This window comes from Lepidochelys kempii, chromosome 8, assembly GCF_965140265.1.
Source record: "Lepidochelys kempii isolate rLepKem1 chromosome 8, rLepKem1.hap2, whole genome shotgun sequence".
Taxonomy (NCBI): domain Eukaryota; kingdom Metazoa; phylum Chordata; order Testudines; family Cheloniidae; genus Lepidochelys; species Lepidochelys kempii.
The window spans coordinates 53,739,721-53,762,777 of NC_133263.1; the positions used below are offsets into that span (position 1 = coordinate 53,739,721).

At 49.3% G+C, this 23,057-nt stretch overlaps 1 protein-coding gene across 1 annotated transcript in view; it reads left to right on the top strand.

Moving 5' to 3' along the window:
• Window positions 1–23,057, top strand: part of CACNA1E (calcium voltage-gated channel subunit alpha1 E) — a 421,822-nt gene that overhangs the window by 172,940 nt on the left and 225,825 nt on the right. The window contains exon 4 of the mRNA XM_073356587.1: window positions 19,632–19,897. Coding sequence (XP_073212688.1) covers window positions 19,632–19,897 — 266 coding nt within the window. The remainder of the gene's footprint in view (window positions 1–19,631; window positions 19,898–23,057) is intronic.

Consider the following 23,057-nt stretch of genomic DNA (forward strand, 5'->3'; position numbering starts at 1 on the left):
ACCCCCTTCCTTGCCAATGTGCTCAGGAGCAGCACTGCCTGGTTCTGGAGGGTGCTGTGCCCTGCTCACCTTGGCCAGTGGGTAGGTTCACGCAGGACCTAGGGAGAGGAGGAGGGAACATAAAAGGGGAGGGGATGAGAACTTCTCCTCATGAGAGACCTGTACGTATGATCTCAGCCTCTCCCCGTTCAGGCATGGATGGATACGAGATACAACCTCAAACAAAGGGCCAAATCCTCCGCTCTGATTGAACTGTACTCAGCCCCATGGGGGATGGGGGCCAGGGCTAGCCTTAAGCCACCCTTTACACTCTCCTAGTCTCTGGGCATGGCCTGGGTGGGTCTGCAACGTGAGGCTGTTCTAACCAATGGCTGGCCAGCCATGGCCCAAGGAGCTCTTCTATCAGCCAGGGGTTGGCAGGTGGTAGGGATGCCCCAGTCGCACACCCTTTGCTCCGTGCAGGCTCCTGTGTTGGGGGTGGGATGAGTGCCGTAGCTGGCTCTAGAGTGCCACCCTTTCCATTACATGTCAGCTTTATGCTGCCAGGGTGGTGCTGAGGATCTAGCCTACAGTATCCTACTTGTTCTTTGACTTGGCAGGCACTTCTATAGCACCTTCTGTCACAGGACCTCGTGCAGGGTTTGCAAAGCACAGAGATAGGTGAGTGCTGTACTGGAGAGATTTGAAACGACGCTTAGAGCCTGCTTGATTTTTGTCTAAGGGAATTTTTTTTAAAAGACCCCTGATCCACTGTCCAGTATGTTGTCCCTGTTTTGTAGCTTCCTATCTAAGGTCTGTCAACACTTCACATGCCATCCCCTTATAATTTGTCTAGTTATTCAGCTCCTCTGATAGGATCCCCCCTCCCAACAAATAGACTGCTTGTTTGGGAGATTCATGAATGGTGCTTCCATGTCATGGGCAGGGGATAAAGGGGGTGAGGCTTGGGGAAGGAGGAAGGAGACAAAGGGATGTGTGGCAGGGAGTCACTGGGCAGTCAAAAGGAGAACCTCTTCTTCCCAAGCTAAAAAACGCAAGGGGGTGTGGTTCCACCTTGCAAGGGGCATGTCTTGCCTTTAGGGGTGGGACAAGAATGGTGCACGATTTATTTTTTGTCCAGTGGAAAGGTGACTTCAGCATCAGGGATGTGACTTGGATTGCTAATTAGAGACCGGCACTGAAAGCTAAATAAAGCAGCAGGGCACTTTGGGCAGTTTATTAATGGCTGATTATTTCATGCCTCTTTGGACATGTAAAGCACAGCAGCCTAAGGCAGAGGGAGTGAGCCCAAGAAGTGCTACGCTCTTCAGTGAACACGCAGCCTGGAGTGTCCTATTCTTATGAAATAGAAATGATCAAAACTAGTGTGGGGTCGTGAAAGGGGAGAACAAACCCCTGTCTACATTCCCTGGGTTTGTCACAGAACTAGAGTTGGTCTGAGTGGAGGATACAAGGAATTAACCTCTTATAGAGACAAACCCTGTGCATTCCAGTGAAGAGTGAGAGTTTGTTTTGGATGTATGAATTGGAGAGGTCATTGTGCTCACAAGCCTAAGAGCCAGGTGCTCAAGGGATTGAGGCTGCATGTCAGCTCTTGGAAAGAGGCTAATGTATTGAGTATAAAGTGGAAGGTTCCCACCAGTTACTGATAGTATGGGAGAGACCAGGGAATGTCCACTCTATCATCGACATAATGGGATAGTCATCACTAGCAGTGGGCATCGCATTGGGATGGGGGAAGTGGGTATCCCGGTAGGAGCAAATGCCGCTGCCAGCTCCTAGGGGTGTGATTGGTCACAGCTGATCAATGGTCGGAAATTTAATTACCTGAGTTGATATTGCACCCATGTCTGTGTAAACAACTCAATGAGGCCACTTAATTGACCCCAGTTAGGCCAGGTCCGCACACAGAACTCCAGTTTAACTAAAGGTGTGATTTTAAATGGATTCATTTAAATTGGTGCAACTCTGCATGGGGACACTCTCTGAAACTACTTAGACTGAAAGCTCTTTGGGGCAGAAACTGTCTTTTTTTCTTCTGTTTGTACAGCACAGTGGGGTCTGGGTCCATGTGCGGTGCTCCTCAGGCACGACTGCAATACAAATAATAATAGTACATTGATTTAAACCTGTCAATGTTGTAGGTGGGGCTGGTAGCGCTGCGTATTATCAAGGTGCCCAATGTTTCCCATGACAAGACCCTGTTTTGCCCATGTTAAAAAAAAATTCTTGAGACATTTTCTTTGAGAAGCTGTTGCACCCCCAGGCTTTGAAAGAGTGTGCCAAGATGATGGCCATTAGGTTAGGGATGTGCTCTTTTGCTGTTCCTGTGAAAATCCACCCAAATTGGACAACTTATAAGCCTTTGAAAAATTGCAGTTTGCACATGCTCGGTGGAGACGTCTACAATTTTAGCAGCTAAAAATCTCCCAATATTCTGTCCTCACTGAGCATGCCCGAGCGTCTCATAGCTCCTGCGTGTGACCAGATGGTGCACAAGCCATCTCTACAGAGCAATTGAGCATGCACCAGCCGAAGGATATTGGGGCTCAGCAGGACTTTCCCTGCAATTGTAGTTCCCAGCTGCTCCGGCCCAGTGTGGGGTCGGGGCCCAGTGTGGGGTCCAGCGCAGGGATCCTGTTTCTCCTGTGACCCCATCCTGCAGACACCTTCAGCATGGAGGAGGCAGCTGCCTGACTCTCGTGCAAGGGGAACAAGAGCTGGACCAGGAGTAAGGAAAGTAGAAGAATGGGACAAGGACACTGGGATTGGAGTTGGGGGGAAGAGAAACTGTGATTGGGAGCAGAGCTGTAAGCAGGTATTTTAGTGCTCAGCGTGAGCATTTGTGCCCCCACCCCACCTCTTTTTTTGTTCATTTTTCTGCCCAGAGGTGATGGGGTGGGGGGGTCATGTGCCCCCCACCATATTTTTTTGGTTGTTCCCCCCAACCCAGACAGGCTGGGTAGTCCACTGAAGTGAGTCAGGGAATGGGGGTGGTGCTCCCTCCCCGAGCCCTGCTGTGTGGGGCTTTACATGTCGCCTTTGCTTGTGCCCCATTGTTCTGCCTCTGCATCTTGGCACCCTGGGCGGCTGCCCTACTCACCCCACCCTGATTATTTTCCTGACTGGGAGTTGTGGGGCACGGAGATTGGGACTGGTTGGTCAAGGGGACTAGGGCAGAAATCCAGTGAGTAGCGGAGGGGAGGGGAGGACTGGCTGGGCAAGGCGAGTGGGACTGAGCGCTGGTGAGGGAAATGGAGTGAGGGGGGGAACTGGGAGCCAGTTGGCTGATGGGGGCAGGGCGAAGATGACAACGAGATTGGACAAATAGCTGGATGGAGCGGGAGACTGGGACTGGCTGGGACAAGGAGACTGGGACTGGGAATCAGTGTGAGAGGGAAGGGCGTAGAGGAAGAAAGATTGGATTGGAAGGTGAGGTATGGCTGGATAAAGAGACTTGGACAAGAAATTGGGGAGCGATTAGTGTGAGGTGAGACAGTAAGACTGGAAGGGGAGACTTGGAAAAATATTCCAGAGGGGAGACTAGGCAAGGAGACTGGGAATCTTGGCAAGGAGACTGGGACTGGCATGAGAATCGTGAGTGGAGATGTGACTGCATAGGCAAGGAAAAATGAGATTGGGGCATGGAGCCCAAAGGTAAGGAAGAGACAGAGTTCCAGACAGGGACAGAGAAGATGAGGTCAATCCTATGGTGGGGAGAACAAGTAGAAGGGTCTATGACCATGAGAGGACACCTCCCTCCAGAGCCTGGAATGGAACCCAAGGTCCCTGAGTCTCCCCATTCCTCTGCTGTCAGCAACTATCTGTGAAACTATCTGGTAAAGTGTGTGTCCTCCCCCTCTAGTGCTGATTCTCATAGAGGATGACAGCCTACTACTGCTATCAGCTGCTTTGTTAGCTCCAGTGGCAGAGGTCTGTGCGGTGATCCAAAGGTTCCAACCCTGCTGATGATGCAAGTGGGTGTCAATAGGATGTCACATGATGGAATTTGTGTTTTTTCAGTTTGTTTTTTCTAAAAACAGAGGAAATTACACACAAGAACTACATTAAAACAACATTATTAAGGTTGCAAAGTCAAGCACTCAAAAGCTGGGAAATGCCAGAATGAAGGTTGCCTCTGCAACCTTAGTTTGCCCCGCTTGTGTGTATGCATTAGGCTACAGTCTTTAATTACATGGTCCAATTCTATTTTTTCCCCACAGCCCCTGCCTCATTCAGTGCACAGAATGGACAGTGTTCACTTAACTATTCAATATTTTGTTTTCTCGTCATTGCTCATCGTGTGGCCCCTGCCTTATATACTATTTGAATCGGAATGCTAGAGGGCAACTTTGATAAAGTTGGGGGTATGCTGGCTTTTGGGTGTGTGATGGAGATGGAAGTTGTGATAAGTGAAGGGGGCGGGGGAGAGCTCCCTTTTATGGACACCCAGCTAGCCAGTTAGCTATAAAATCCCTCTTAGTAGTTGTTCTCTACTTGCTTTACCTGTAAAGGGTTAAAAAGTCTCACTGCTGTGCACAGGCAAAAGTGGGCACCTGACCAAAAGAGCCAATGGGAAGGCTAGAAATTTTTAAAATTGGAAAAAAAACTTCCCCTTTGTCCATCTGTGAGGGTTCTACCAGCTAGAGAGGCGGACTTGGCAGCAGCTATGCTGTAAGAAGCTTGGGGCCAGGTATGAAAAATCCTCAGTATCATACCTAGAAACTACTAATTTGAAACCCCAGAGATGTAAGTAGATCAGGAAATGTCTAGGAAGACATGATTAGGTTTCTCTCTTTTTATTTCTTTATGGCTTGTGGACTCCTCTGGGCAGATGCTTTTGTTTTGCTTGTAACCTTTAAGTCTGACCTCAAGAAAGTTATTCTTGGTGCTTAATCCTTGTAGTTACTCTTTTAAAGTATAGCAATAGCCTGAGTTTCCAGTTGTATTTTCTTTCTTTTTTTAAAATCAAATTTACTTTTTTTAGGAACAGGATTGGATTTCTGTGTCTTAAGAGGTTGTGCACATATATTTTAGTTAGCTGATGGCAACAACTGATTTCTTGTTTTTTTCTTTTCCTTTCTCAGCTCTTCCCTGGAGGGGTGTGTGAAAGGGCTTGAGGGTACTCCACAGGAAGGAATTCCCAAGTGCACCCTCCTGGGCTCTCAAAGGGGTTCTGCACTTGAGAGGTGGCAGCATCTAGCAATCCAAGGTCAGAGAAAAGCTGTAAGCTTGGGAGTTTAATACAAGCCTGGAATGGCCAGTATTAATATTTAGAGGCCTTGCGGGCACACACCTTCTGTACTCGAAGTGCCAGAGACAGGAATCAGCCTTGACAGAAGTGAAAAGCCTTATGGAGCGCAGGAGTGTGTTATCAGTAGTGTTCGAGGCAACATGAAAGTGGAAAAGAATGCACAAGCCTTTCCTCTTACCTTCTTCTTTCCATGCTTTTAAGGTTTTGGGTGGATGTGGTCTGTCCTGCCACAACCTTAACTGTCACTAAACATAGTTCTTGTTTGCCAGTATATGCAGCTACCAGACAGTTAACTATGAACAGCAAGGCTATAAATATTCAGCTCAGCCCAGCCGCGAGATGTGTGTAGATCCCTAATTTCCACTTTCCCCTTGCCATCCATGTTTTATATTCTTGATGGGTAAGATTCCACTGTGAACCAAGTTCCTACTAAATTTCCATGCAGAGGCACCAAGCCCTCCTGAGTGCTTATTTTAAGTAGCATTCTGTTTTTTAAAGAAAACAAAGCCAACAGGACAAAAAACACTGGGGATGTTGTTAAGCATGAATCAGAGTGGCTGGAGGGTGGAAGGTGCAGAGGTTGCACTTTCGATTGTGACATTTGTGGTAACACACCTAACCGTGAAGAGCTGACCTTGATATGGCATGGTGCAGTTCCGCTTGTTCCAGATCTGCAAAAGTTATTCGGTGTTCTTCTTTTAACGTCATGACACTAGATTGGCAGATTTTTTGGTGTTCCCTTTAAAGCTGTTTTAAATTATTTTAGCCCTTGAAAAGTCACATTTCTTGGCTTACAATTTATTCAATGACAGAATATATGTAAAATCCCCTTTTTGTTTGCAGGTAGAGGTGTTCTGATACCATAGTGATGGGCAGTCTTATAAAAACTTGGAGAAATGGGCAACGTGCTTATGGGCTTAATTCTCAATTACTCTAGTGCCCCTTTACACTGCTTTAAGGGCCCCTAAAGTAGGTTTAAAAATATAATTCACACCCACTTTACAGCACCATCACAGTGCCAGAGCAGTCTGAAGGGGCCTTAGTGTAAATGAGAATGAGGCCCTCTGTGTCTCATTGGCATAACTTGCAAGTTGTCACAGGTTCAGCAGTATTTGGAGCCTGTGACTTTTACATCTTCCAAACACTCCTGACCCTACAGCATTTTTAGTGTTGAAGAACAGCGAGGAGGGGGAAAGTGGTAGGTTTTATAGTGACTGACTCCTGTTCTGACCTTTAATTTGACTTGCGGAGGCATCCTTGTCATAGCATTTGTTTCTCATGAAGGTGAATGTCATGAGAAACCAGGCATGGCGAGGTGTGTGCATGCGTGGCCGGAGGAAAGAGAGACTCATGAATTCTGTTCCCAGCACTGGCATTGGCTAACTGCACAGCCTTTGGGCAAGGCACTTAACCTCTCTGTTCCCCAGTTTTCTCACCTGTACAAAGGTTATAAGACTTTCTAGCTCCTATGGGTGAGTAAAACTTCACTCACTCTTTGCAAAGCATTCTGAGATCCCTGGGTGGAAGGGACTCCTAGAAGTGCCTAGGATTGCTACACTGGCAAAGAATTTGACCCTTTGTGTTTCCCCCCTGGCTACAGATATCTGTTTTCTCTCAACTCTCATCCAAGAAAGGTGCACGACTCACTGTAGCTAAAGATCCTACCATTATAGCCCCGAGACTCTGGCAGTTAACATGTTTAAATCTCAGTTAGTATTTAGGGGATTACCTCATCCCATAGTCCAGATCAAGATGGGTATTTCCTTTTTGCTGTTTGCTCATTAAAACACATTCCTCTTTCAATAACAGTTTGGCCTGACTCATGTTACTTCCTACGCCCATCACACCCTCAGGAACTGCCTACATAATTATTAGACTTTTCTTTGTCGGTTCTAATGACTCCTAAACAGCATACACTTGGATAAGTGCCTGGATATGTCACCTAGGCAAACCCAGGAAACTGACTTTCCAAGGTCAAATGCATACATATATTCAAAGAGAAATTATATTGATAAGAGATCAGAGAGGCCCGTACAGTTAACACAAAGCTATAAATTATGCATCCAAATTTAACTAACTGTCACAATCTCCAAAAGCCCCCTGGAACAGCCATGCCAGGCATTGAGGCCAGTGTCAACAATGGGGGAGGGCGAGGTGTGTTTCAAACCATATTAAGTGAAATGTTTAATTTGCTCTACAGTGGTGTAAAGCATACTGTAATTCACACACACTGCTGCTTTTAATTGGAGACACCCTGGGAATCCAACTTCTGACTTCGGAGTTTTTAAAATGAATGGTATTGTCCCTACTTATGGGGGGAGGGAGGATCTTGTAATGGCTTTTTGCATGTGATAAGTACCCCACCACGGTAACATTGAAGGGTGGCTTTGTGGTGTTCATTGGTGCTAAGACCATACCTACTCTGTGCAGACAAGGAGTGTATCCACAAGGGATGGATTTTCAGAGACAGATAGCAATTAGGCACACAACTCCTATTGACTTTCAGTGGGAGGTGCCTAATTCCCATCTGTGCCTTTGAAAATCTTCCTCAAGAAGCCTGGTTCTCCACTGCCTTGCAAGGTCATTTGTACCTGGGCCACATGGCTGTAAAACGGCTACCAGCCTGATCTGTTAGCATTTTATACACACTGGGTGTGGCTGTAAAATGTGTTCTGGACCCAATTGTTTGAAGTACCTTCATTATATATATACACACACATACACCGTTAACCTGATGAGATCCTTGCTGAAACACAGGCCTGAAGAAAAAGGTCCTGCTAGACCTGAGGAGGTACAGACCTTCAATATGTATTGGCTATTTTATACTCAGGTCCCTCCTTGTTGTCTTTATCTGCTTGTTTATGTTCATGTTACAGTGTAAATTAGACAGATCATGTAGATTAGATCAGCAGATGGCAATCTGCTATCAACATAGCAATCAAAGTGACTGGAGCTGCATCATATATACACCAGGAGAGAATTGTCCCATAGGCTTCGTGCAGTGTAACTTTAAATTTAGGGCCAGGCTAGTGATCCTTTCCATAGTGTACAGTTGATAGGGATATTATGACATTTTGGGGTGCAATCCAGACCCGTGGGGGGCAGTGTCACCCTGTCCTGCAACCTAGGGAATGCCTTGCTGCTGTAGTTCTCACATGGGCCGCTCACAAACAGCTTGCCAGCATGCAAGTCACACCCTGAAGGTCAGTGTGTAGCTGCAGCCTGGCAGCCACTCTTCAGTCACACTCTGGCTTCCACCAGCCTTAGTTTCCACTTGCAGGGTGACCGCATCACACTCCCAGTCCTGGATTTCCCCCACCCCCTCCAAACATGTATTGTGTACTGCACTGTCCAGCCCTCTCCTGGACAATTCAGATAACAAAGGTCTGTTGCCTTGTAAGGGAACGATATACAACAACTTGCCACCTTAAATGAAGTGGCCCACACAGTTTACAACACTGGATTAATGTTGATTAAAGAACAAAAACAGTTTATTTAACTACAAAGAGAGAGTTTTCAAATGAGTGCAAGTATTAAGGGATTAAAGCCAGAAATGGTTACAAGAAAATAAAGATAAAATGCTTCCTACTACTAAATGTAACAGACTAGACTTGGTCTAAGGTGAAGTTCTCACCACAGGTTCCCAGTATCATTGCTGACCAAGTTTCAGGTCAGGATCTGCACCCAAAGTTCATAGGCTGTTTCTTTTGTCGTCTTGGATGGAAAAGAGAGAGATGGATAGGGAGAGATCACTTGGGATGTTTTTGCTCCTTATTTTCTTCCTTCTTCCTCTGACTGTCTGAGGACTCTATTTACAATTGAGGTAAACACACATCCCTTTGTTCCAGACCTGCTTAATCAGTTTTACCTAATCGGGACTATCTGAGTTTTGAACATGTGCCTTCAACATCATACTGGGGAGATTTCATAACTTTACACACAGTGTAGCAATATACATTTCACCATGATGATATTGACCAGCAAGTTATTCATTTTCAAATGACACCTCACAAGGCATATTGTGTACGAAGATTATCATAATAGTGTGTATGGTGTGAATACAGGCATGCATTTGGTCATAGGTATAATCACAGCTCTTTATTTAACCATTTTACATCTATTGGTATAAACAGCCAGTCACATTTTATTTTAAAACAACCTGTCCAGGTCTTGAGGGAGGGAAAGCCAGGAGTAGGTAATTGTCTGTGTGCAAGCTTCAGGGCAAAAAGCAGGAAGGGAATCTCCTTCCCCACTGGGTGCCATGGGTTGGTGAGAGTCATTGTAGGTGCAGGGGAAAGTTAAATGACCTGAAAAGTTCTATGCATTGTTACAGAAATAAAATATTATCATAGGATCTTCCATACCTGATCAGATCCATAGTCCACGAATTCTGGAGTTCTGCCTTTGACCGTGCCTACTATCTGATACTTCACAGAAGGGTGTGTCCCTTCAGAGGGAGAAATGCCCTAAACCCATAATGCACCTGGCCACATTCCCTCCTGATCCCTGCCAATAATCAATTTATGCCAGGAAGCAGGAGGTTTGATTGCCTGTATTGCTACAAATTTTGTTCTTGGTGACAAAATTATCTAGTCCCTTTTAAAATCCAGCACCAGTACCTCATATGACACTAATTTGACATTGGGAATTTTTTCCTATAATTGAAACATCATTTTTAAAGAAAGTGATGCTAAAAGTCAACTTTTTATAAAAGAGTATAACTCATCAAACATTCTGGCAACATCACAAATGAGGAAAGCAGAGACCTTCACCATCCACAAACATGAGTCACTTTGATCTGATAGTTTTCATCCTTGGCTTTGTTAGCAGCTGCACTGTCCCTGAAGAACACAACTGGCTGATGGGACTCATGATGTAGCCTTCGTTTTACACTTTAAAAATGTCAAAACTGAAAAGAGGGTCAAATCTGAAACATCACCAACATTTTGAGTTACTGCTTCACTGTCGGTGTGTGTCCCCTTCTTTTTACTGGTTCTGAAATTGGACTTAGTCATAAATATGTATTAAGATTCTGACCATTATGATTAGTAGGCAGTTTCAAGATTTGCATCCCATTGTGCTAGGCTTTTTACAATAACGTATAAGGGACAATCCATGCCCCCAAAATCTAACTAGATGAAACAGAAAAAGAGTGGAAGGGAGGGGTATTATTACTTTCATTTTATAGAAGTGGAACTGAGAAACAGAGAGATTAAGGTTTGTCTACACTATGGAACCTATGTTGGTATAGCTCCCTACTGTAGATGCAGCCTACACTGAGCGAGGGAGTTTTCCTGCTGGTGTAGGAACACCACCTTCCGAAAAAGCTCTAGCTACACTGAGGAAAGCACTCGTTCAGTGACACAGCTGCATCTACACCCAGAGTTTTGTCAGCATAGCCATGGCACCAGGGGTGTGTGGGTTTTCTACACCCCTGACAAGGCCAGATAGTTCTGTTCTCTGTAGGTTCTTATAACACACTAATTACTGACTTATCTGAATGCCTTCCTGTAGTGCATTAAGCCACATGCCTAACATCTGTCATGTGTTTCTGTCATCCTCTCCCCATGGGGAGAAGCATGTGTAATGGAGTTGTATAGTCAATTCTACATGTTTGTTAGAGAAGGCAAGGGCAAAGAAATGTGCCGTGCACTTAGAGTAGAAGGTTGGTCAGGTTTGTGATGGTCCTTAGTTTCTGGGGGAGTTCATTCCACAGTCTTGAGCTGGCCCCTGAGAAAGCGCTTAGCTTGACTATTTGAGGAGGAGACAGTAATTGAGCCCAGATCTCCATAGTCCCTATCCAGTACCTTATCACAAAGCTATCCTTCATTTTACAATGAATATGATCCAAGATACTTTGGTGTTAATGGAAAAACTCCTATTGACTTCCATGGGCTTCGGTTAGGCTCAGTTTGCTGTGGAATCCCCTCGTGGCTCATTGTGAAGTTCAGCCTTTATAAGCGCGAATAAAACGTTTACAAAGGTGAACTGATTCTTTGTGCTTGCCATACACTCAGCCTCTGTGTTTGTGTGTTTTTATCTATGGTAAAATGGGCCGATGTGGAGATAACACTATTTTTGCTATATTCATGCATTGCATAGTAAGCGCAAAAATATTTTAATCACAATTAGCGGAACTGGGTAGCACCTCATGGAGCATTTGTTACCTCTGTGGATTAGTGCGAAATTGAATCTGCTGGACAGAAGGAAAATGCAAAATATATTGTAGGCAATAGTTGCCCTTTTTGCTGTGTTTTGTATCGTCTTAGTGTAATTGCATTTGTTAATGGGTTTTTTTTCTGGGAGGATAGCAGCCTTTGAGTCACATTCCAAATTCTTCAAAAAGGAAAAAGTCATTCTTAGTATGATTGTGAAGTCCCAATAAGTGAAATGCCTGCCTGTAAAATGTCCCGTTAATTGTAATGTCACTCTTTTTGGAGAGGTATGTGGGTCTGTCGGTTCTCATTCAGTTAGAGATGTAACAAATAGCCAGAAGATGGCGCTGTGGTAGCAGAGAGAAGCTTTCAGGAGCTATGCAAGCCAAATGCAGTTTCTCTTATAACAATACTTCAGAATTATTGTTCCAAACAAAGCTGTATGCAAGCTGCCCCACCATTTTGGTTCGATCTTGCTCCTTGTGAAGTTGATGGCAAGTGCAGGATCAGACCATATGTAATACAATGGCATTTGTTAAAATAAGGCCCTATGCTAAAATATTCTCTTTCAAAGTCAGGCTATAAGAAAACCCGTATTCTGGCAGTGTGCTGCTCCCTGCCAGACTCTTGGATTGGTCAGTGTCCATTTAGGAACTAGTCGGTGCTCTGTCAAAATAGATTCCCCCCATTGTATTAATTTGGATGGAATAAATGGGCCAAAGATGTTGTTACAACCTAGTCACTGTCCAGCGTTAAACAGTGTGTTAGGGTTTGGTATACAGAGGCTTCAGCCTGCTTAGTAGCATGGCAAACACACCATTAAAAATCCTTTTCACCTTTTATTAAAGATAAAGAAAAGAAAGAAAAACAGTTAAAGCATTTGAAATGTGAAGTATTAAGTGAGGCTTTCATTTGAACAGCATCCCTTGTTCCCTTTCCCTTGAGCTGGAGAGAGTTTTTAGTAGGAAACCCTTCTTATTTGACCATCTCTTAGAGCATCTCTAACTTCTCTGGCCACTCAGTAAAAGATTCAAGGGTGGCAATTTTGCAACAGAAAAGCTTCAAAAACAGACTCCAACGAGAAACTGCTGAGCTTGTATTAATATGCAAACTAGATACCATTAACTTGGGTGTGAACAGAGACTGGGAGTGGCTGGGTCATTACACATATTGAATCTATTTCCCCGTGTTAAGTATCCTCACACCTTCTTGTCAACTGTCTAAATGGGCCATCTTGATGATCACTACAAAAGTTTTTTTTTTCCTGCTGATAATAGCTCATCAAACTGGACAGTCTCTACGTAAAAGAATAAATGGACACAAATCAGATGTCAAGAATTATAACATTCATAAACCAGTCGGAGAACACTTCAATCTCTCTGGTCACGCAATCACAGACATGAAGGTCGCTATCTTAAAACAAAAAAACTTCAAATCCAGACTCCAGCGAGAAACTGCTGAATTGGAATTCATTTGCAAATTGGATACTATTAATTTAGGCTTAAATAGAGACTGGGAGTGGCTAAGTCATTATGCAAGGTAGCCTGTTTCCTCTTGTTTTTTCCTACCCCCCCCCAGATGTTCTGGTTTAACTTGGATTTAAACCTGGAGAATGGTCAGTTTAGATGAGCTATTACCAGCAGGAGAGTGAGTTTGTGTGTGTATGGGGGTGGGGGGGGATGTGAGAAAACCTTGATCTATGCAGGAAATAGCCCGACTTGATTATGTAAAGAGTTGTCACTTTGGATGGGCTAGCACCAGCAGGAGAGTGAATTTGTGTGGGGGGGTGGAGGGTGAGAAAACCTGGATTTGTGCTGGAAATGGCCCACCTGTTGATCACTTTAGATAAGCTATTACCAGCAGGACAGTGGGGTGGGAGGAGGTATTGTTTCATGATTTCTGTGTGTATATAAAGTCTGCTGCAGTTTCCACGGTAAACATCTGATGAAGTGAGCTGTAGCTCACGAAAGCTCATGCTCAAATAAATTGGTTAGTCTCTAAGGTGCCACAAGTCCTCCTTTTCTTTTTGCGAATACAGACTAACACGGCTGTTCCTCTGAACCCTTAATTAATTAGTCTCTTACAGTTTGTATGGCAGCTTCCACTTTCTCTGTATGTATTCCCTGCGTGCTGCCCCTGCCCCGAGCACTGGCCTGCACTCCCATTGGCTGGTTTCTGGGGGAGGGCGGTGCCTGCTGGCGAGAGTTGCGCAAAGCTGCTTGCACACCTCTGACTAGGAGCTGGACCTGCTGCTGGCCATTTCCGGGGCGCAGCGTGGTCCATGGTTCCAGGATAGGTAGGAAGCCTGCCTCTGCGCCCCGGCTGCGCTGCTGACCGGGAGGCACTGGAGGTAAGTCTGCACCCCAACCTTGTGCCCCAATCCCGTGCCCCAGCCCTGAGCCCCCCCAAACCTGGAACCCCTTCCTGCACCCCAAACCCTTCATCCCCAGCCCCACCCCAGAGCCTGCACCCCCAGCCAAGAGCCTTGACCCCCTCCTGCACCCCAAACCCCTGCCCCAGCCCTGAGCCCCCCCAAACCCAGAACCCTTTCCTGCACCCCAAACCCCCATCCCTGGCCCCATCCCAGAACCTGCACCCTCAGCCCAGAGCCCAGATCCCCTCCTTCACCCAAACCCCAGCCCTGAGCCCCCCCCAAACCTGGAGCCCCTCCTGCACCCCCCAAACTTCTCATCCCTGGCCCCACCCCAGAGCCTGCACCCCAGCCCAGATCCCTGACTCCCTCCTGCACCCCAACCCTGTGCCACAGCCTAGAGCCCCCTCCCACACCCTGAACCTCTCATTCCCAGCCCCAGCCCTGCACCTCAACCCTCTGCCCCAGCCCTGAGCCCCTCCCACACCCCAAACCCGTCATCCCCAGCTCCATTGGGTTGCGGGCATCAACAATTTTCTTCAACTGGGTTCTCAGAAAAAAAGTTTGAAAACCACCATCTTAGAAGGTAGCAAAGGTGGCAATCACCGTTCTTGTGAGGAAAAGAGAAGTTAGCTGAGATGGGCTGGAGCTGTTACTGCTGCTCCTGCTAAAGTTGAATCCCGTTTCATCCCAGGGATTCAGCTGGAGCCAGCAGAGCTGGTGATATCATCTGGGTCCTTCCACTCTTGTCTGGTCTGGTTGACATTTCTTAGGATTAGGACACAGAAGGTCTGTGGTCCCAGGAGATGGTGTGGGTTGTAGCCATGATGATGAAGCTTGCTCCAATAGCCAATTTTTGTCCTAAAGGTCTCTTTTGTAAGTACCCCAAAAAGGGAGTGGTGGGTGGAATAGCCCATTCCCTCATTGTTTTGTCCACAAAGTAGGCCTAATTTCTGATGCATCAATTTAGATTCACTGGTTTCTGGTTCCACACTTTTCCTGTTTACCAGGCATGATCTTAACACAGTCCTCGATTTCTATCAGGGGGCTCTTTTTGTCTGGACTAATTCAGTCTGTCCACCCCCCTTTCATACCTTGTCCCATCAACATTTGTTACAAGTTATTGTGACATTTTATGAACTTTCTCTCACTTCTTGTGGGTAAGCTCATAATTCGAGTAAATGTCTAGGCCCGATTATCACAACACCCCCAATCCTGCTACCCTCAAAGCACTCCCCATGCCCCTGTCTGTTGGTAACACTTTATCCTGATATTTTTCATTCACAATATATTTAGCCAGCTCTAAACCTGTTGGGCCTTTGTACTGCTTAAACATCTGTATGTTCGTCACCTTTCCCACTGACCAACAAAACGCTAGCAGAGCCGTATGCCAGAGTGGGAGTCATTAAACAAAATAGTAATGATCCTCCTGGGGAATAAGTTCTGCAGCTCCTCGCCTGGCTGGGGCAATTTTGTTTCAAGCATCCTCTGTTTTCCCTGGGGGAGAATCTCTCTCTCTCAACACTGGCATTCCCTTTGTTCCACACTGGGACAAGTGAGTGGCCCGTCACACTGTCATCTTGTGCCGTGTAGGGGGATGTAGTGAGACGTCTTTGTCCCACTGGCATAGGGAAGTTGCTTCAGAAGCACCCCATCCCATGAAGGAATTCCCATATTACAGATTCCCTGGTGCACCCTGGGAAAGAGGAGAGGATGGGTGGGGGGATGACTACCAGACTGTTCCGTTGGGCTGGAGGGGAGCAATCAGGAGTTCCTTCTTTGCTCTGATGGGAGAAAGGAGCCTCTAGTTGTCCCTGGCTCTCACTGGAGGGGAAAGAGCCTATTGTTGTATTGCCTTCAGCCACCTTGGGTGTGTGAGACACAGAGGGAGCAGGGGGATGAGGAAATCATTTTGCATAGTTACTTGTGAAGTTAGCTATACCTGGTTAGCATTTGGCCCAGCGAGAATGCTCATACCAAAACCAAGAAGATCTTTGCTAACTTGACATGAATGAGAACCCAGGGAGCACCTGGCAGTGCAAGCGGAAGGGCAGGGAGCTCGGCTGGGCTGGGATCGTTATATGGCAGTTTGCCATACTACAGGCTGAATTAACATAGTTGAAAGGTAGGAACAGCAACCTCATTCCTAATGCGGTGCTGGGTGGAGGGGAAGGGAAGAATCCACAAATCATAATTCAGTTAGGGCAGCATCTTGTCTGAAGTGAATCAATTGTACTGTATTTAGTCATCAGTCAGTACTGCTTCCACCCCTTCCCCGAGCTAGCAGCATGTTGGCAATGCCTAGGAACCACTCCAGGTTGCACTGAATCTAGTGTGCAGTGCAGCCACGCCTCTAAGACAGCAGGCCAAATCCAGGGCTGTGGTGCCTCTGACTTCAGCAGTTATGGCAGGAGTGTGTTGAGCTCCCTAAGCCCAAATATTTGTCTTTCTTCCCTATTTAGAACCTCTAAACTTAGGGGTGTTGGAACAATTTGTACAGTGGGGGTGCTGAGAGCCATTGAACCAAACTGTAAACCCTGTATATGATGGAAACCGCTTCAAGCCAGAGGGTGCTCTTGAAGGTGTGGGTTTTTTGCATCTTCCCTGTGTGGGGAAACTGTTTCCCTATGTGTGGGAACTGTGGGGGAGGGTGGTGGGGATGCAGGACTGGAGTTCCCAGCCTTGCAGATGTATTAAGGGGAAGCCTCTGGTTGTGTCTTTGTGCTAGAGCAGAGGGAAAAGTGGAAAGCTGTGGCTAAGGAGTACACAGCACAACACGGGGGAGGGAGAGGGAACAAAAGGTGGGTTTAAATCCATCTTTGCCCTCCTCCAGCCCGGTTTTCTCTGAGCTTTGCCAAGCTCTGAGATTTCCCAAGTAACCAGTCCAGTAGCTGAGGATTGTCCGAGCAGAGGGAAGCCACGCCAGCTCTGTGCCACCTGCCTGTGGGATGATTCATCCATTACCAGCTACGGCTCCTATTGGGCTGCCTTCTGCCAGCAGTCCAGTGTAACAGGCACAATGCACAGCCCGGAGCTGGGCCAGTCATTCCCATGCAGAAGGAAATGATGAGTCCCACATGGCACGTTGGCAGTCCCCTCATGCTCGCTGGAGCTGGCCAGCATGAATACGCATTCCTAGATGGCTGTACACAGGGATTCTTGAATATTGGCCCAAAGGACATGTCAGATTGTATGGCTGGTTGTTGATTTTACAGTGTGCACACACAGGTTAGCTACACATGTGCCATCCCATCAGTGACCAGAATCAGTGGCAGTGCCATGTAATTATATAAAATTTACCAGCACCATGCGGACTGTGAATATTCACCACACACTGCTCACCCGGCCCCCCCACTTACTGAAAAAGCTCACTCCCTGGTTTGAGTAAAAGATGAGAGTTTCACAAACAATTCAAACTGTTAGTTTGGGGGCAGGGGAGAGGGAATGAAATCCATTGGATTGCTTCTGTGCTGGGAATTGCTTGGGTGGCTCTGGGAACCCATTAACTTCTCAGGGTGGGCCATGCGCTCTGCTCCCTTGGGGAGTTGGAAGACAATGTCAATGGGATCGCTCTAAGGGATCTGGTAAGACCATACTGAAACCACCAGTTATAATTCAATTCCCTGGTGAGATCAGTGCTGTGTGGAGCAAAGGTGATTGGAGACACAGCAGACGGGAAATCTAAATGTTAACAGTGTCCTAACAGCTGTTTGGGTTTGAAATAAACCCAACCCACCCATCCACCCCTTTTTTTTAAAACCCCAGTTTCACTCTGCCTTCTGAAGCAGGCCTGTGCTCTAAGGTTCTTGTCTGCACCCCCTACCAAACCGAGCTTGCTTTCTAGCAGGGGTGATCATTCTGCTTAAAAAGAAAACTCAGGTGTTGTGGTTTATTATTTATGACAGTAGCACTTTGGGGCCCACTGTGCCCAGCTGTCCAACTATACCCTGGAAACAGCTCCAGCCTTAATGAATCTATAATTTAAGCTTTAAAGACCACATCTGGAAGTGGGCTTAGTGAGGCTTCTGGTGGATTGGGGGCCACTGATAGAGAGCATTAAAACAATGTTTTCAGGAGCGGCCCCTGACTTGGGTGGGCCTCTGCTTTTGGGTGACCAACTCCAGACACCTGGGCCTGGTTTTTCAGACATGCTGTACACTGGTGATAGCTTTTGGTGCTGGCTGGAGTCCTGGAGGCTCAGCGCCTCTGGAAAGGAGGCTAAGGTTTCCAAAGCTGGGCAGGAGGTGAGGGGATTGTAAGTGTGAAAAATCGGAACACTTCTTTTGTGGGCGGATAGTTATGTCTCTAAGACCAAGTCCCTAATCTGTGGAGGTCTGCTCACCCTCCTTGGCACGCACGAACTGAAGCACTGGAGGTCAGTGGCCAGGTGCTGGCCCCAGTGACCCCCCTCGTTGCTGGGAGGGTGCTCGAGGCAGCGTTGGCACATCTGGCGCTGGCTGGCGGATGTGAAGGGTGGCGATGGGATCCCGTGGAGCGGGGGCCGGAGCTAGAGCCCATCCGAGGCAGCCAGGGACAGAGGGCGCCCGGCTTTGGCTCGCGCCGGCGCTGGGGGCGCGCAAGGCTTAGAGCGCAGAGCCTCAGCCAGCAGCAGCCAAACCCGCCCGGGCCCCCTCCGGCGCGGCGGGTGAGTTGGTGCCCAGCAGGCCCGTGCCGGGAGCCCGGGCGGCCAGGCAGAGGAGGGGCGGCTCCCTGCGCGGGGCGCGTGCTGCTGGCTCCGGGGCCGCTTTGCTGGGCAGCCGGCAGGTTCCCCGGAGCGGGCAGAGGGGCTGTGGCGCCCAGGGCGGTGTGTGTGTGTGGGGGGAGGGATTGCTTTAAATCCCTGCCCGGGCTCAGCGCTTGGGGGCTGCCTGGCCAGGGAGGGGTCTCCCCACGTGGCCCTTCGGGGAGAAGAGGGAGTAGCGCGAGCCAGCCAGGCAGCAGCTCCCTGGAGCGGACTCCACTTCGCTTCTTTGTTCCCTCCAGAGCGCTCGCCCTCCCCCCGCGGCTCCGTCGCTCGCTCGCCCAAAGAAAGGCGCCGGGTGGATTTTTGCCATTGGCTCCCTGAGCGCTAACGGGCGCGGGGCTGCGGAGCCGCCGCAGCTTCCTCGCCGGCCCCGGTGGCTGCATCCCCCCGCCCTGCGCCGGGGCGGGACTGGGGGGTGCGCCTTGCTCCACGCGCGCCAGAGAGCCGCTGGGAGGCTGAGGCAGAAGATGGAGCCCCTGGCGAGGAAGTTCAGCGCTCGGCTCTAGCGGGGCCGGCCTGCCGCCTGTGCTCCCCGCGCCCTGTTGCTCGCGCCGCCCGGCTGCATGGCCCGATGGCAAGGCTTGGAGGCGCGGAGGCTCTGAGCCGCCGGAGCAGAGGGGGCTCTGGCGCGGCTCCTGCGCGGAGTTAAAGGCGGCAGCCGGGGATCGGACCTGGCCTTTTGGTTTGCAACAAAGACCCGAGACGATGCTGCGCCTGGTTTAACCCCCGGCTCCGGGGTGGAGCGCGCGGATGCTGCCTAGGGGCTGCGCCAAGGGACTCAGCCTCTCCGCCGCTTCCCCCCCAGCTCCGCAAGCTGTTACCCTCCGGGACAGCCGTCTGCCTGCAGCCTGCCTGCTCCCTGCCCAGGCGGCGGGGCGGTCGGGAGAACAGCTCTGTCTCGCGGGCGGCCAGATCTAAAGCATGCCTCGGGGCTGGTTTTGAAAGGCAGAGGAATGGAGGAGACCCAGAGCGCTGGCCATTAGACTGAGCAGCTCAGAGCGGGGGATTGCCGACTGGGACCGCTTCACCCCCCTTCCCCCTCCTCCGGCTCTGCTGCTTGGTAGTTGGTGGGTGCCTTGATTGGATCGCCTCTCTGTTTTCTTCCAGGATGGCTCGCTTTGGGGAGGCGGTGGCTGGCCGCCTGGGACCCGGAGATGCGGGCTCTGAGCAGAACAGGATCCGCCAGGGACCCCCCGCGCCTTCCGGAGCGACCCCGGGAGCCTTCAAGCAAACCAAAGCGCAGAGGGCAAGGACTATGGCTCTGTACAACCCCATCCCAGTCCGACAGAACTGCTTCACAGTCAACAGATCCCTCTTCCTCTTTGGGGAAGATAACATGGTCAGGAAATACGCCAAGAAGCTCATCGACTGGCCATATCCTTTCCCTCCTCATTGCCCTGGGGAAACCCCTTGCTTCTCGTGCCCGGATTTGCATCGGTGCAATTCCACGCCACATGTGTGTTGCATTAGCTGGCAGGCACGCAGCAGTGTGTCTAAGGTAAGCGCCTGCCTTCTGCTTTCAGTCCAGAATCTTTGGCACATGGAGGCAGAGTGCCTGGGGTAATCGGGTGCGCTCCTCTCCACCCCCTGTCCCCCTCCAGGCTTGCATTAATTTCGGTTTTCAGGCTGTCTCTTTCTCCCCTTTCCTGGGCTTGGCAGGGAGAGCGGAAGCTGAGTGTGTTGTCTCCTCGGGAATAAAGGCTCCAGTTAGTTGACTTAAGAACTCTGGGCTAGAATCAAATTGGTCCCTACAACTGACTCCAGAGACTCAGTTTTGGATCACCCATGGGGTCATGTCTGGCGAGGAAGCTTGGGTGCGGGTGTGTGTGTCCGAGTTCGGACCTACAACCAACTCACAGCTCAGCTCCTCAGCTTCTCCTCCAACTCTGTAGACACGCAGAGAAACTTAACAGGGGTCCCCCTTAGCTCATTGATGACTCTTCCCTCCTTCTCCCCAAGCCTCAAAGGTCTTGAAATCCTTTTGCTCTTTGTTACTTGCTGGAATGGAGGAGGCATTGTGGAGAGTGGATTCTGTGTTTCACTTTATGGGAACAGACCCCTCCTTGATTCTGCAGGACTCTGCTTCCTGGTATGTTGCCTTCTAATAAATGCTTCATTTTATCCTCTCTCCCAGGGGCTCCCATGCCCTCCCCAGGCCCCCACTGAGACACACAGGAAAACTCTGCCTTTTTCAGTGCTGTGCTGGAACTGCTAAGGGATGGCTACACTGTTTTGGCACCCTACGGCCCAGGGTGCACAAGAAACTAGGTTGCTGCCACTTGTGGCAGAGTGAGATGCTGAAAATTTCTGGAGGAGGCCTCCTCCACTCCCCCCTCCTCTATTGGGCTTGAGTACCAGAGCTGAGGTCAGCTGCCTAATCTTAGGTGGTGAGTTATATGGGCCCGTGGTGCCCCTGCTCCACCAATATTCAGGAACATGGGCCCGGCTCCACCAATGTTTGAGCTTATATTTAATCAGAGCCATCCTATCCATAAGGCAGGTGGGGCAAGCACCCAGGGCTCCGTGCTTTGGGGAGCCCCAAGCTTCAGGGTACTTGGGATCCAGGGCAGCCTGGGGGTAAACAGGGGGCCTGGCACCGGCAGCAGTGGGGGGCCTGGTGCTGACCTGCCCTGCTCTGCCCTGCCCCCACTCTACCCCTTTCCCCAAGCTCCCGCCCTGCCTCTTCCCCCATTCCACCCCTTCCCCCAAGCCCCTGCCCTATCTCTTTCCAGCTTCCACCCCCTCCCCCGAGCGATGCCAGGAGCTGGTGGAGTGGGGTGGGCTGGGGCTGGGTCACTTGCTGCTGGTGGTGCCAGGCCCCCCAGTGACCCCTCAGGCTGCCCTAGACCCCACATCCCTCTGAAGTGTGGGACCCCCCAAAGTGCGGGGGCACGGCCGGTCAGTCCTGGCTCTGCTTGGACCCATTCTGGGCACCAGCAAAAATTATACAAACCTGGCGCCCATGGGCAGGGGAGTGCAAATCCCTTGGGTGGGTTCAGGGCCTCAAGAAGCTTGTGCACTGCTGTCCAGCTTCTCCCCAACCAGGGTGGGTTTTGCTCTTTCCCCTCCTCAGCCATCCCCTCTTCCCTGGCTTCACCCCCCCAGCTGCTGTTCTGTGGGTGCTCCCCATGCCCCCACTGCTCAGCCCCATGCAGAGCTTCCGAGCTGCTGGCGGCCCCTCTTCTGAAGGACGCCCCCCTTACAGCCTCTCTGACAGCTCTGTGGTATCCAACACTGCTGAGAACTCTGCCTGGGGTTACCCCAGGAGCCCCTCCCTTGTGTCCAGCGCCGGGCACTGGCTCAGAGAGCTCTCCTCTCCTTCCGTGTGTACCCGCAGGGAGCTCCTAGTACCGCCGCAGAGATCTCCCCCTCCCTCCTAGGCAGCAGCCCAGTCTCCACCCTCCTCATCAGCCCTTCTCCAACGCACGCGTTCAGCACCATAGACAGCTCCCCAGCGCGCGGCGTTCCTACCGGCACTGCGTGGCGCTCGCCGGGAGATTCTGGCCAGGGCACGGGTACAGCTGCTGCTGCTGCTTCAGCCGGGACAGTTCCCTCTTCGTGGTCAGCCGTGTGCCAGGAAGGACGCCCTCTGTAAAGTGTTGGCAGCACAATGGAACCTCTGGGCTCACCCTGCATCGCTTGCTGTCCAATGTATTGGAGAAGGAAGATTTTTGTGTAGGGTTGGGTGGGATGCAGGGCACCCTGGAAATTTTGCAGTAGGATGTGGTAGATGGGTTGCTTTCACACTGCTCTCTTCATAGCCTCTTCGGTGCAGAAGGGAGCCAAGCTGACAAGCTTAGAGCTGGCCATGTTCACTTTTTAACTCTGCCCTATATTTTGCACTTGCAGTGACAAATATCCATAGTTTCGGCCATTACTTTTCTCCCCGGACACACTACTTGGCTTGCTTGAGGGAGCTGACGACTCCTTGCTTGGATGTAAAGGAACTTGCCCTGGTACCAAATGAAAATTCCCTTCATCCACTGCAAAGGGCTGTTTTTAGAAAGGCTAGAATATAAAAGGAGGCTAGAGGGACTGATTGAACAAAAATATGCCAAGAAAATAGTCCTGTTAACACCGAGGCCCCAATTCAGCAAAACTCTTAAGCACATGCTCAAGTGCTTTGCTGAAATGGGGCCAATCCCCCTGAGTGACATGATGAAAGATGTTAGGCCATTGGCAGTGCACACAAGGTAGTTAAGGCAAATGAAAGGGCTTTTTGTTATTGAAGGAGCTGCTTAAGTCTATTAAATACTTCAGATGCTTTATGACAGGTTTAAATCTCATTCTCCTAACTATCCATATAATATATTACTAATCTCTGCAGTCTGGGCTGAGGTGTCTGATCACAAGCATCAAGAGATATCTAGAGCCCAGGAACATCTGTGCAAATTTCTTTGGGTCACCGCATGCCATTTCTTAGATGAATAAGCCTCATTTTCCAAAATATGCCAAATTATTCATAAGCTTTGTTTTCTGAGATGGAGGGAGGGGCTAATTAATTTGCTTTATCATCATTTATTTGTATGCTGC